Genomic DNA, 12129 nt, shown 5'->3' with positions numbered 1-12129 from the left:
GCAATCCAAAGTGATTCTTATTTCAATGGTAACACTTTTGCCCAAGTACAGACAAACCAAAAATAAACTAATTGGCACTTGATTACATCGCCTAGTGTGTGTGTATATATAAAAGATGCTACTTATCCAACATAAAAAAACTACCAACACCGTAAACATTCTCTCCACTCAAACTGGGCAGAAGATACAAAAGCAAATACCATTAGGCTCAAACACAGCTTCAACAATAAGACTGTCTCTTGACCGCAGTCTACCTCATTATGGTCTGGCATCTTGTCTGCCTATACTGCACTTTCTCTAACACTTCATTCTGAATGTTTTCCATTGTACTTCCTCAATGCCCTGTAGTAATGAAATGACCTCTATAGATGGCATGCAAAACTCTTTTTTTCCCCACTGTACCTTAATAGATGAAAATAATAAACCAATTTACTACTAAAAGATATAAAGAATTATTCGTGGTACTATGGTATAACCATAAGTGCTGCCATCAAAGGCCTTAAAGAAAATCTGAGTTTAAAAGAAGGGTTAAACAACAGTTGACATTGGGCTTAGGGCAGATTACCTAAAGTATTAAAGTGGTTTAAAGGAACAAAGGTAGGGAGAACAGAGATATGCAAAAACAGAGTTCCAGTAATTAGGCCTTGGCATAGCTAGCCAATAATGATAGAGCTAATTAAATTCTAAGAAAATCAATAAGCCAGAACTAGCAACTCAGATTTTCTAGTGGAAATTTTAAAGATAGGGAGTGCAAGGCTATGGAAGGATGAAAAAGTGCCAATTTAAAACTAATTTTAAGTAAAACAGTACTCCAATGTAGCTATGAGCACAGCTTAATAGATGAATGAGAATTGCTGTAATTTACAATCATTGCCTGGACTCTATTGCAGACAACAGATCTGAAGCTGACAAAAGATGATCTATAGCATCAGTGGTAATGTTACGATGTAGAAATGATCTTACTAGGTGACGGCCTGTATCAAATTTTTGAAACTCACTTTGGATCATATGACTTAAAGATTATGAACTTGGTTCAACTGATACCAGGCAATGTGGTTTCTGGTGCAGAGCACATAATTACTGGTTTTGATTCTTCCAATAGTGGAAGAAAATCATGTTCACCCGGCAGTGAATCTTCAGAATGTTCAACTTATAAGAAAAGAAAATAGGTGCAAAGAGTAGAGTTGCACCAAATTGCCTCATCCTGACCATGATAACATCATGGGTTATATAATTAATGTCACTGGCAAGAATGGGCAGCAACTTTGATTACAATTCCCAATCATTTCTGCTCTCTTTCTGGCAAGCGTTGGCACTCCAGGAGAGCCAAGTGAAGTTCAGCCATGAGAATAATTAATTTGTTCATATGAAATGGCTTTTTAGGAAAGAATGTAGTTAGCCTGTGTTCAATGATGGAAGTTATCTTGAGAAGGGAAATAAGAGAAAACAAAAAGCAAGTTGTATCAAGAACTTCAGAAAACTTAATATTCTTCATCTTAACAAGATTTATCATCATCTAGCCAGACATTTTCTCATAGATTTCAGCATAACTGCTCCAAGTTCAAACAAAAGAATAGATGTGGCAGGGGACTGGGATTTCTTTTAAGTTTTATTTTGCTCTAATGACCATTCTTAAAAAGGATCCAAATTACAAATTTCTTAAACTCCAACTTTAGCAGATTTTTTTATATATGAAAAAACATTTCTTCCTTTTTAAAAAGGATCTAGTGCTTTCCCATCATATATGATAAATAAGTTTTTGGGCTTCCAGCCGGGTACATATATCAATTAGAACTAATGTTTTGCTAAAAAAACTCTTGACATCTTTATCAGGCATCATTCCTGCAAGATATTGTCTCCCATCCTTTTTAAAAACATAATACTCCACATGGCAAGGTATTTGTACCTTGCGCAAGTGCCACAAATTTATCAAAATTAGAATAAAACTTAATTGTTTTGATATTCTCTAGATGAACCTTACTGGTGGTAACCTCCATCCCACCACACTCCTCCCTCCAACTCAGATAATACTGGAAAATTGTGAGTAGCAATTACTGATAGTCTCTTACCAAACTATATAGCAGCACAAGCAGATCAGACATAGTGGCCTGTAGCCAGGGGAAAACTAAATTGAAGTTACTATTTTCCCATTACTTTACATTTACACATAATTCAATTTTGTTGCAGGAATCATGTCAGATACCACAGAGTTGCTGGAAAAACGCACTGATATAGTTCACTGCATCAGAAATGTATAAAAGGCACTCAGGTTTGTTAACTAGCCGTGGGAACAAAAAAGGTCAGAGAGAAGTGAGGAACATGAAGCTAGGAAGATGGAAACGCGAGTGATGTCAAAATTATATATCAGTACAAGAATGAAGTATATGAGCACATGCAAGATTGAAAAGAAGAAACTGAATGTGCAACATATTATTACATGTGCGAATCTAAAATCCAGATTGATCTTAAAGAATTAGTTGAGCATCCATGTCAGCAATACCTTTCTTCTGGAGATTGAGAATTCCTTCTCACATTGTTTGCAAGACGTTGCTTCATCATCTTTAAGCCAGGCATTTCCCTGTCAATAAACGAGTTTTTCCATTATAGATTAAAGAAAGAACCAAGTGATGATCAACTCATTTATATTAGCTATATTGTATTTTTAAAAATTTTTTCCACTTAATTGATGAAATGCCAGTTACTGAGAGGAACAAGATAATTCTAAACAATCCTGAATTACCCCCCATTCAAAACCAAGCTAAATAGTTCTGAACATAAAGAGGCTAAATACATTAAAAAAATGTAACCTTAACTGACCTGAAATTGAAGACAATATTAGATCATATACCTTTAATGCTTTATTGACTTCCTTAATGTCCTCCATTTTCAGTTTTGATCTGGGAGGGGGGCAGAAATTGAATATCACCAATGTAAGACTGTTGGATCAGTTTATCAATATACTTGTGTCAAAGCTTTTGAAAAAAATTCTGCAACTGAACCATGAAATAAAGATTTAAACCTATTTTTAAGTTACACGCACAAAATGCTGGAGGAACTCAGGAGGCCAGGTAGCATCTATGGAAATGAATAAACAGTCAATGTTTCACGCCAAAATCCTTCATCAATACTGGAAAGGGAGGGGGTAGATGGCAGAATAAAAAGATTGGGAGAGGGGAAAGAGCACTAGCTAGAAAGTGATAGGTGATGCCAGGTGAGTGGAAAAGTTAAAAGGCTGGAGAAGGAGGTATGTGATAGGAGAGGAGAATAGGCCATGGGAGAAAGGGAAGGAAGACAGGCATAAGGGAGAGGTGATTGGCAGGTGAGGAGAAGAGGTAAGAGGCCAGAATGGGGAATAGTAGAGGGAAGGGGGAGGGGAAAATTACTGGAAGGAGAAATTCATGTTCACGCCATCAGGTTGGCGGATACCTAGATGGAATATGAGGTGTTGTTCCTCAACCCTCAAAGTAGCTAAGGACCGACATTTCAGAATGGGAATGAGGATAGGAATTAAAACGGTAGGCCACCATGAAATTCCACTTCTGACGGATGGAGAAGTGCGCGACAAAGCAGTCCCCCAATTTACTTTGGATCCTACCAATGTAAAAGGAAACCACATCAGAGCACCAGATATGACCCCAAGAGATTTGCAGGTGAAGCGTTACCTCACCTGGAACAATTGTTTGGGGCCCTGAATGGCAGCAAGGGAGGAGCATTTTTGTCACCTGTAGGGATGTTTCAGGAGGGAGATTAGTAGGGAGGGATGAATGGAAACGGGAATCATGGATGGAGTGATCTTTGCAGAAAGTGGAGAGTGGGGGGGGGGGTGGGAAATGAAGATGTGTTTTGTGGTAGGATCATGGCTACCCCTTGAGTTTGGAGAAAGTGAAAGGAGCCAAAGGAGGAATTGTTGAGTGCGAGGACCAGTTCTGCCAGACCAAAAAGGGTAAAAGGGTGGTGGAGAACTGCTTGGGTATTTTGTTGGGAAAGGAACAGACAGCTTTAACGCCTTCTTGATGCAGTATAGAAGGGTATAGGGACCAGACATCCAGGATGAAAATGAGGTGGTCAGGACGAGGGAATTGTAAATTGTTGAAATTGGGAGCATGTGAAGTGACGCGGATTAATAGCAAGAGACTGAACCAAGGGGAATAGAGTGGAGTTGAGTTATGTGGACATGAGTTCAGTGGACCAGGAGCAGGCAGAGACAATGAGCCTACCTGGACAGTCAGGTTTGTGGTTCTTGGGTAGGAGGTAGAAATGAGCAGTGCAGGGTAAGGGAACTGTGAGTTTGGTGGCAGTGGACGTAAGTTCTCCAGAGCTGAGATTAGTGATGGTTTCGGGGACAATTTTATGATGGCCCGAAGTGGGGTTCTTTTCAAGGGGTAAGTAAGACGAGGTGTCTGAAAGTTACCATCTGGCCTCAGAGGTAACTCTGTCACACTACAACAGTACCCCCTTTGTCTGAGAGTTTGATGGCAAGGTTGGGATTGGTGTGGAGAATGGAGGGCACTGTCTCCACCAATTCCAACCAATTTTTAAGTTATTTAACATTTGATTTTATTTTTTTTTTAACATTTATTCACATTTTCAATATTGAACCATAATCAGTGCATTGGCCCCACCCCTGGCCCCCTCCCAATACCACTGTCTGCCAACCAGAAAGAGATCCATTTATTCCCATTCTGTGTGTTCTATCCAAGAACCAATACTCTATTACGTAAGGATGTTACCTTCCGCCCCCCCCCCCCCAATTACTTGTTAACCAACTTCCTACGTGCAACCTTATCAAAATTTCAAAATTCAAGTTGAGTTTATGATAAATCAAGGGATTTGGGGCAGTACTAGAAAATGGTATTGAAGTATCAGCCACTATTTTAATGAATAACAGAGCAATCTCAAAGGCTACATGGTCAACCAGAGATCATACTTAAGTTCTCATGTTTTCCTTAAACTTGCACTTAAAAACATTTAGCCAAACTTCAAATTTTCTAACTTGGGCATTTGTTTTCCCTTTATTTAAAATCCAGTAAGCATTGAGAATAAGAGCAGTGACATACTGACTAAGATGGAGTCCCATTTCTTGCAAGGCCTGTTCTTGTTCTTCACAGATCTTTTGCAGTTCTTTTTTTTCATCCTGCAATCTTTGCATTTCCTGTTATAAATGATTGAACAATTTCACTTTCATTGAATATGGGTTAGCTACCTAACTGGAAATACCAGGATACATTTCAAATCACCTATGACATCACATTTGCACTATAATGTCCTATCGGCCACATCAAAACCGACACTTTAACATCACAGTAAAGATGTTTGGCTACCCAAACATCTGTAAATGTTGATTGCTTGGCATTTGGCTCACCAATTTCCACTGACTGGGGCCCCAGTTCTTACACTCTCTTTAAACTCACTTGGTTCTGTTTCCCTGTGTTCCCTTGAAACTTTAATGGGCTTACAAGATGTTGGTGCTTATTATTTTTATAGAAAGCTAATTAATCTGCTCATCTGCCACCAATTGTGGTAGACAAGGTTATACTGTATAATACTAAAACAGAGCCTCACGAAAGCAATTTTGTAGACACTTCTTTGACTCTCAAACTCCAAAGTTAATAAGATGACAGGTAAATCGCTCTTCTAAATTACAATGGAATGGGAACATAAAATAAAAATACCACTGCAATTGGAAGGCTGATGACTATTTATAGAAAATATGGCTACAATGTTGTGTCATATGGAAAGAAACAGCTTGGTCCAATTAGACCTATGAAACGTACATGGTATCTGGCACCAATTGGCCATTCTATAAAAAAGTATGAAGGTATCCAATTTATATAAAAAGACAGCCTTTGTTTTCATGATGCACCCAGTAAGCGACTTAACATTTTGTTGAATGGTTTAACATACAATTTTTCTTCAATTCCCTTCAACAGAAGGACTCTAAAATTGATTTTGATATTTAATGTTATCACCACATAGTAATTAGTAGAGGTTAACAAATGTGGATAATTAATTTCTTGAAGAGAGTTAGGACTGGAGTTACACGCTGACTTTGGTTCTTTGCGGAAATGGAACCCATGCTCAGGGTTTCAGGACTGGCCACTGTTCGGCATGCCAAGGATTCGGCCTGAGAGTCCAGCTCGGATTTGAAGGCTAAGATCTCGGGGCCCTAGAGAAGAGTGGATCGAGGGTTGGTGTCACGGCAGGAGACCCGTGTGTTGTCTGGGAAGTCGGGATATGTGTTATGTGTCCAAAGACCCGGGATCTTTGAGATCTTTGGGAACAGAGCTCAGAAAAAGCAACGTAACTGACTTTTAACATCGTAAACCAGAGAGTTGCTTGTTATGCCTCCCCACTCGCTGGTGAAAAATGGAGACCCCCTCCTTCTCCCTTATTAGGGAGAGAGGGAGCCTGTGGTATGTCAAATGCCAGATGAAATGCAAAGTCTTTGGGGTAACTGCAAGTCTGTGTCTTTGCTGTTGCTTTGCTCACCTTTGAGTGCTCGGTGGGGGTGTCGATGCTTGCTTTTTTTTGCCGGTGGGGGGAGGGGGGATAGTTGCTCACTGCTGCTAAGCACAGGAGGGAGAGGAGCTGGGGGGTACTTTGGGGTTCTTACGTTTAACTGACATTCATTCTTTGGGGCACTTCTCTGATTTCGCGGATGTTTGCAAAGAAAAAGCATTTCAGGATGTATATTGTATACATTTCTTCGATATTAAATTGAGCCTTTGAACCTCATTCACAATTGATATCTATGATCTTCTCAATGTTTTCTTTACATCAATCACAGTATGGCTGAAGTTAAAGATTAGGATTAAATTTCAGGATTAAAATTATTGAAATCATCCAAGGAATCCATAAAGGAAAAGCAAGATTGACAGAAAAAAGTAAACTGTGGCATTTTAATGCTATGTAAATTCCAGAGTTAATTCAGTAGGAAAAAAACGTACAAAGTCTCAACAAGTACTGCACAATTTTGGCTATCCAAATGGAACAAATACACAGATAAATCATGTTCTGAGTTTTCTTGTCAAGATATTGATAAAATCCACTGTAAGAAACTTTACTGTGCAATAAATAGCAAGTATAACTTGTGTTTGTAGAAATGCACTTCATTTACACTTGTCCAGAAAAGCAGATGTAGAACTACTGATACAAAACTTATCTGGTGAAACCATGCAAACAAACATCAAGAGTAAAAATAACTTTATTCTTTCCTCCAATTAGTTTCCCACCAACTTTCCTCTCTGATCATTGTAAATTCTAACAACTCTTTAGACAGATGGGAAACATTCCCTCAGGGCTTGCTAGTGAAATCATAAGTACATCTTGAAAGAACCCCAAGATTTTCCTCCGGTCCTGAAATGGAATTCTGTGCAGAGTCCACATGTTCTGTGGCTGCGTGGGGTTTCTCTCACTTCCAAAAAGCATGGAACGGTAAGGTAATTGGCCACTGTAATTGTTTCTGGAATGTAGCTGTAGGTGAGTCTCAGAAAGAGGACTGGGTGGGCATGCAAACGATTAGTGCAAATGGGCAATGATGGTTTGAGGGGTCCATTCCCGTACTGCATGACTCATGACAGTAAACATGTACCAGTTTTTTGAGTCTTCAGTGCATCTCGCAATTCTTTGATTTTCTCTCTCAAAAGGCTAGTTTTCCAAAACACTTACTGCTGTCTTAAAACAGGAAATTGCACATTTACCTTCTCCAACCCTGACCTTTGCTGCAACTGGGTTTTTAATTGGGATGTTGCATCTCTCTCTTGTTGCAGTTGCAGCTGAAGACTTTGTCTCTGTTCCTTCTCTGCTTTAAGTTCAGAATCCAAAATAGATCTACAGATTTAAAAAAAACATTGTAGTTAAGCATACTGGAATTTAGTTCCCTTGTAATTTTCAGAAGTACAAGATATTGATAATGCAGCCTACTTTCATAATTTATTCTTCTACATTAAATCAGAAAGCAGCCAATCAGACACCAAATTTAAGAAAGCATTTTATCAATAGCAAAATTGATATTCATCCCGAGACCCTTCCTCTAAAGCAGTACCTGGGATCAATTTAGCTGCTCCATACTGCTGTAATGCCCTGATTATGATTTTTACTGCTAAGCTGTAAGTATTTCATTTCTATATTATATTAGAATACATTATAATTTCTATATTATGTATTGCCTTTTATATATTGGCGAGACCCGACGCAGACTGGGAGACCGCTTTGCTGAACACCTACGCTCTGTCTGCCAGAGAAAGCAGGATCTCCCAGTGGCCACACATTTTAATTCCACATCCCATTCCCATTCTGACATGTCTATCCACGGCTTCCTCTACTGTAAAGATGAAGCCACACTCAGGTTGGAGGAACAACACCTTATATTCCGTCTGGGTAGCCTCCAACCTGATGGCATGAACATCGACTTCTCTAACTTCCACTAATGCCCCACCTCCCCCTCGTACCCCACCTGTTATTTATTTTTATACACACATTCTTTCTCTCACTCTCCTTTTTCTCTCTCTGTCCCTCTGAATATACCCCTTGCCCATCCTCTGGGTTTCCCCCCACCTTGTCTTTCTTCCCGGACCTCCTGTCCCATGATCCTCTCGTATCCCCTTTTGCCTATCACCTGTCCAGCTCTTGGCTCCATCCCTCCCCCTCCTGTCTTCTCCTATCATTTTGGATCTCCCCCTCCCCCTCCAACTTTCAAATCCCTTACTCACTCTTCCTTCAGTTAGTCCTGACGAAGGGTCTCGGCCTGAAACGTCGACTGCACCTCTTCCTAGAGATGCTGCTTGGCCTGCTGCGTTCACCAGCAACTTTTATGTGTGTTGGTGTGGGTTAAGGTCTTTTTTTGGCGAGAGTTGGGAGAAGACGAGGGGGAAGATAGTTAAAGATGCCGTCCCTGTTGCACAAGGTGCTTTGTGCAGATGAATGGAAAGACCATGGGAGACTTGTTTGTTCCGAGATGGATTTTGAGTGACATTCGGAAGGTGGTGTGCGCTTTCACACAGGCCAAGGGACCAGCGTGCGAGTTACAGACAGCTTAAAGATGAGCTCCAACTTATGTGCACATTTGACTGCTTAGTTATAATGTTTTGTTGTTTTCTTTCTTTTCTTTAATAACTCTTTGGTTAAGTTAATGTTCATAAATATACTTTATAATTGTATGCAGGGTAGGATATGTTATTTCTTGCCAATAGGTGATTGCAGGGGGCAATAAAATCACACAACATTCACACAAACCGGGGTTTGGGTGGGCAAGACATCTCAACCTTACAGGGTGGGATACACCCCAGACATACGGAGCCTGAAAAAGGCAGGTTTCTCACTGCAAAGTCCAGTGCCTGTTAGTGAGGGGTCAATGAGTCGCATTTCCAGAGATACCCAGTAAAAGGGGTTTCTGAAAGTATTTCTAAAAGGGGTTTCACTGTCCTGAAAGTATTGTTGGGAACAACCAATTTTTGCCTGTTTTCTTCTCACAGATTCAAGACAACGTAAGTTATATGAAATTGATCCCAAGCCAAAATATCTCAAAGAAAGCAATAAACCTCAGGATGATAAGACACTGAAATGGAAGGGAAGTATGGAATTAAAGGCAGAGACATAAAGCATTATTGGGAATATTTAAATTAAACCAGAGGTTAATAAGTTCTTATTTATTAAGGGTGTCAAAGGTTACGAGAAGGCGGCAGGAAAATGGGGTTGAGAGAGAAAATAAATCAATGGTAATCAAGTGGCAGAGCAGACTCAATGGACCAAATAGCATTAATTCTGTTCCAATGAATAGCAAAGTGCACACTTAGTTACAGAAATGCATGAAAGCTCTATCAATTCATCCTGTGAGCTGCAGAAACTTCAATTTGCCTTTAGTAATCTTTCACCCCTCTCTTTAGCTTAGTGTTGAAATGTTTTTCTTGATATCACGCTGCAATGTTCTGCCAAGTTACAAATGCATATTAAAACACTGAATAAGTAGTATCACTGATACAGTACCTTACACTTCAAAGCCTTTACGAGATCATTGAAATATTTCAAGAGGTCAGCCTTTAAAGATAACCTTTTGTGGAAATTTCAAAAACACGGATTTCTTCAATGCTGTTACATTGATGACTTCTCACTAGGAAGTCAACCATGATATCATTGTTAATATTTCCAACTGCCTCTATTCAGTATACTATTTTCACTTTAAACCCAAAGAAAACTGTGTGTTTTTTTGGGGGTGTGTGTGCTGGGAGATATATATCTTAGAAAAGATGTGCTGCCATTGGAGAGGGTCTAGAGGGGGTTCTCAAGGATGATTCCAGGAATGAAAGGGTTATCATATGAGAAATGTTTGATGGCTCTGGGTCTGTACTCGCTGGAATTCAGAAGGATGAGGGGAGATCTCACTGAACCCTTTCAAATGTTGAAAGGCCTAGATAGAGTAGATGTGGACAGGATGTTTCCCATGGTGGGAGAGTCGAGGACAAGAGGGCACAGATTCAGGATAGAGGGGCACCCTTTCAAAACAGAGATGCGGAGAAATGTCTTTAGTCAAAGGCTGGTGAATTTGTGGAATTTGTTGCCTCATGCAGCTGAGGAGTCCAAGTCTTTGGGTGTATTTAAGGCAGAGACTGATAGCTTCTTGATTGGACATGGCATCAAAGGTTACTGGGAGAAGGCCGGGAACTGGAGTTAAGGAGGAGAGAAAAAAAAAGGATCAGCCATGATTGAATGGCAAGCAGACTCAATGGGCCAGATGGCCTAATTCTGTTCCTATGTCTTATGGAAGGCTAAAAGGCCATTTGTAAGCCAAAATTGTCTGACCAAACTTAGTCATAGCTCACAACACTTTCCAGGGGCATAATGACCTTAACTTCCTGGTTTCACCGCAAGAAAGTAACCTATTTGTTCAAGTTAACAATTCAAGCTCTTTTTAATAGAAGTCTGTGCTCACTGATTCTTCATTTTTTAACATCAATCTGCTTCACTCATCTATTTATTGCTTCTTTCATGTATTAAATTATAAACTAAATTGTTGCACCTATAAATTTTATGCTTCTTTCTCAGACATTCCATTTGTTTTCACTATTGAAATTATGCTTTAGTTATTAGTGCAAACTTCATTTATTTATTAAATCTACTGTTCTGATTCCTTACCGTTGTTTGTCCAGTTCACCAAGTTGCTGCTGGAGACTCTCAATCTTGCTAACAAATTCCTGTTTAATCCTTCCATTTTTTTCTTCTGCTGACTTTCTGGCTCTTTCAGACTGTTGCAATCTAAGATTTAACAAAGCCATGCTAACAAGTACATAGATTAGGAGGTATAATAAACATTAAGTTCTTCTTGCACTGAACTAATTGAAAAATAATTTAGTAATTATTAACTAGCAACACAAGAATTAGCTCCTGTTCAAAGCAATAATGCTGTTTTGACTTCCCACCAACTGTTTGCTTTTGATATGGCTCCTTCAGCATTCCTTTGTTGTGCATGAATTGAAAGATCAAAGTATATATATATTACCATATAATACCTTGAGATTCTTTTCTTGCAAGCAGGAACAGTAGAACAGAGAAATACAACAGAATCTATGATAAAACTACACACAAAGACTGACAAACAACCAAGGTGAAAAAGAAGATGCACTGTGCAAAAAAAATAATACTGATAATTAGTTGTAGAGACCTTGAAAGTGAATCCACAGATTATGGAATGGTTCAGAGTTGAGGAAGTGAAATTTTCCACACTGTTTCAGGAGCCTGATTGTTGAAGGATAATAGCTGTTTCTGAACATAACTTCAGTTTCTTGTACAGTGTCACTCACCAATACCGTGTTAACTCAGCTCATGAAATTCACAAGACTAGTTGGGAAAAGTGATTTAAGTTCCCTTCTTCCTTCAAAGTATTAGATAATGCTAATACTTTTTTTATTATTAGCTAAAGCTAATGCAACTTTTTTTGAAAAATAGGGAGATGACAAAGTACTGAATGTTGCACCAAAATCTATTTCTGATCTAATTTTAATGTTTCCATTTACCATTCTTGCAAAACGATTCAGATTGTGTTAAACTGTTGTCAGTTCTGAAGGCAAAATAATGCAGCTCAGTATGTTTTTTTTGCTGGAATTGATGCTTCTTTGATTTCCTATCTTAGATCAC

The 12129-nt window shown here is 39.1% G+C and overlaps 1 protein-coding gene across 4 annotated transcripts in view; it reads right to left on the bottom strand.

Moving 5' to 3' along the window:
• Nucleotides 1-12129, bottom strand: part of rufy1 (RUN and FYVE domain containing 1) — a 39796-nt gene that overhangs the window by 2607 nt on the left and 25060 nt on the right. For 3 of the 4 annotated variants that reach the window (XM_072263808.1, XM_072263810.1, XM_072263811.1), the window contains exons 13-16: nt 11131-11250; nt 7701-7830; nt 5058-5152; nt 2501-2578 (exon numbers count right to left, since the gene is read on the bottom strand). In XM_072263808.1, the coding sequence (XP_072119909.1) occupies nt 2501-2578; nt 5058-5152; nt 7701-7830; nt 11131-11250 (423 nt within the window). Of the gene's footprint in view, nt 1-2500; nt 2579-2848; nt 2898-5057; nt 5153-7700; nt 7831-11130; nt 11251-12129 lie in introns of all 4 variants that reach the window. The other variant, XM_072263809.1, reaches the window with a different exon arrangement.

Source organism: Mobula birostris, chromosome 7 (genome assembly GCF_030028105.1).
Source record: "Mobula birostris isolate sMobBir1 chromosome 7, sMobBir1.hap1, whole genome shotgun sequence".
Lineage (NCBI taxonomy): Eukaryota > Metazoa > Chordata > Chondrichthyes > Myliobatiformes > Myliobatidae > Mobula > Mobula birostris.
The sequence above is the reverse complement of the archived record's forward strand: the minus strand, read 5'-3'. Positions and strand labels throughout refer to the sequence as shown.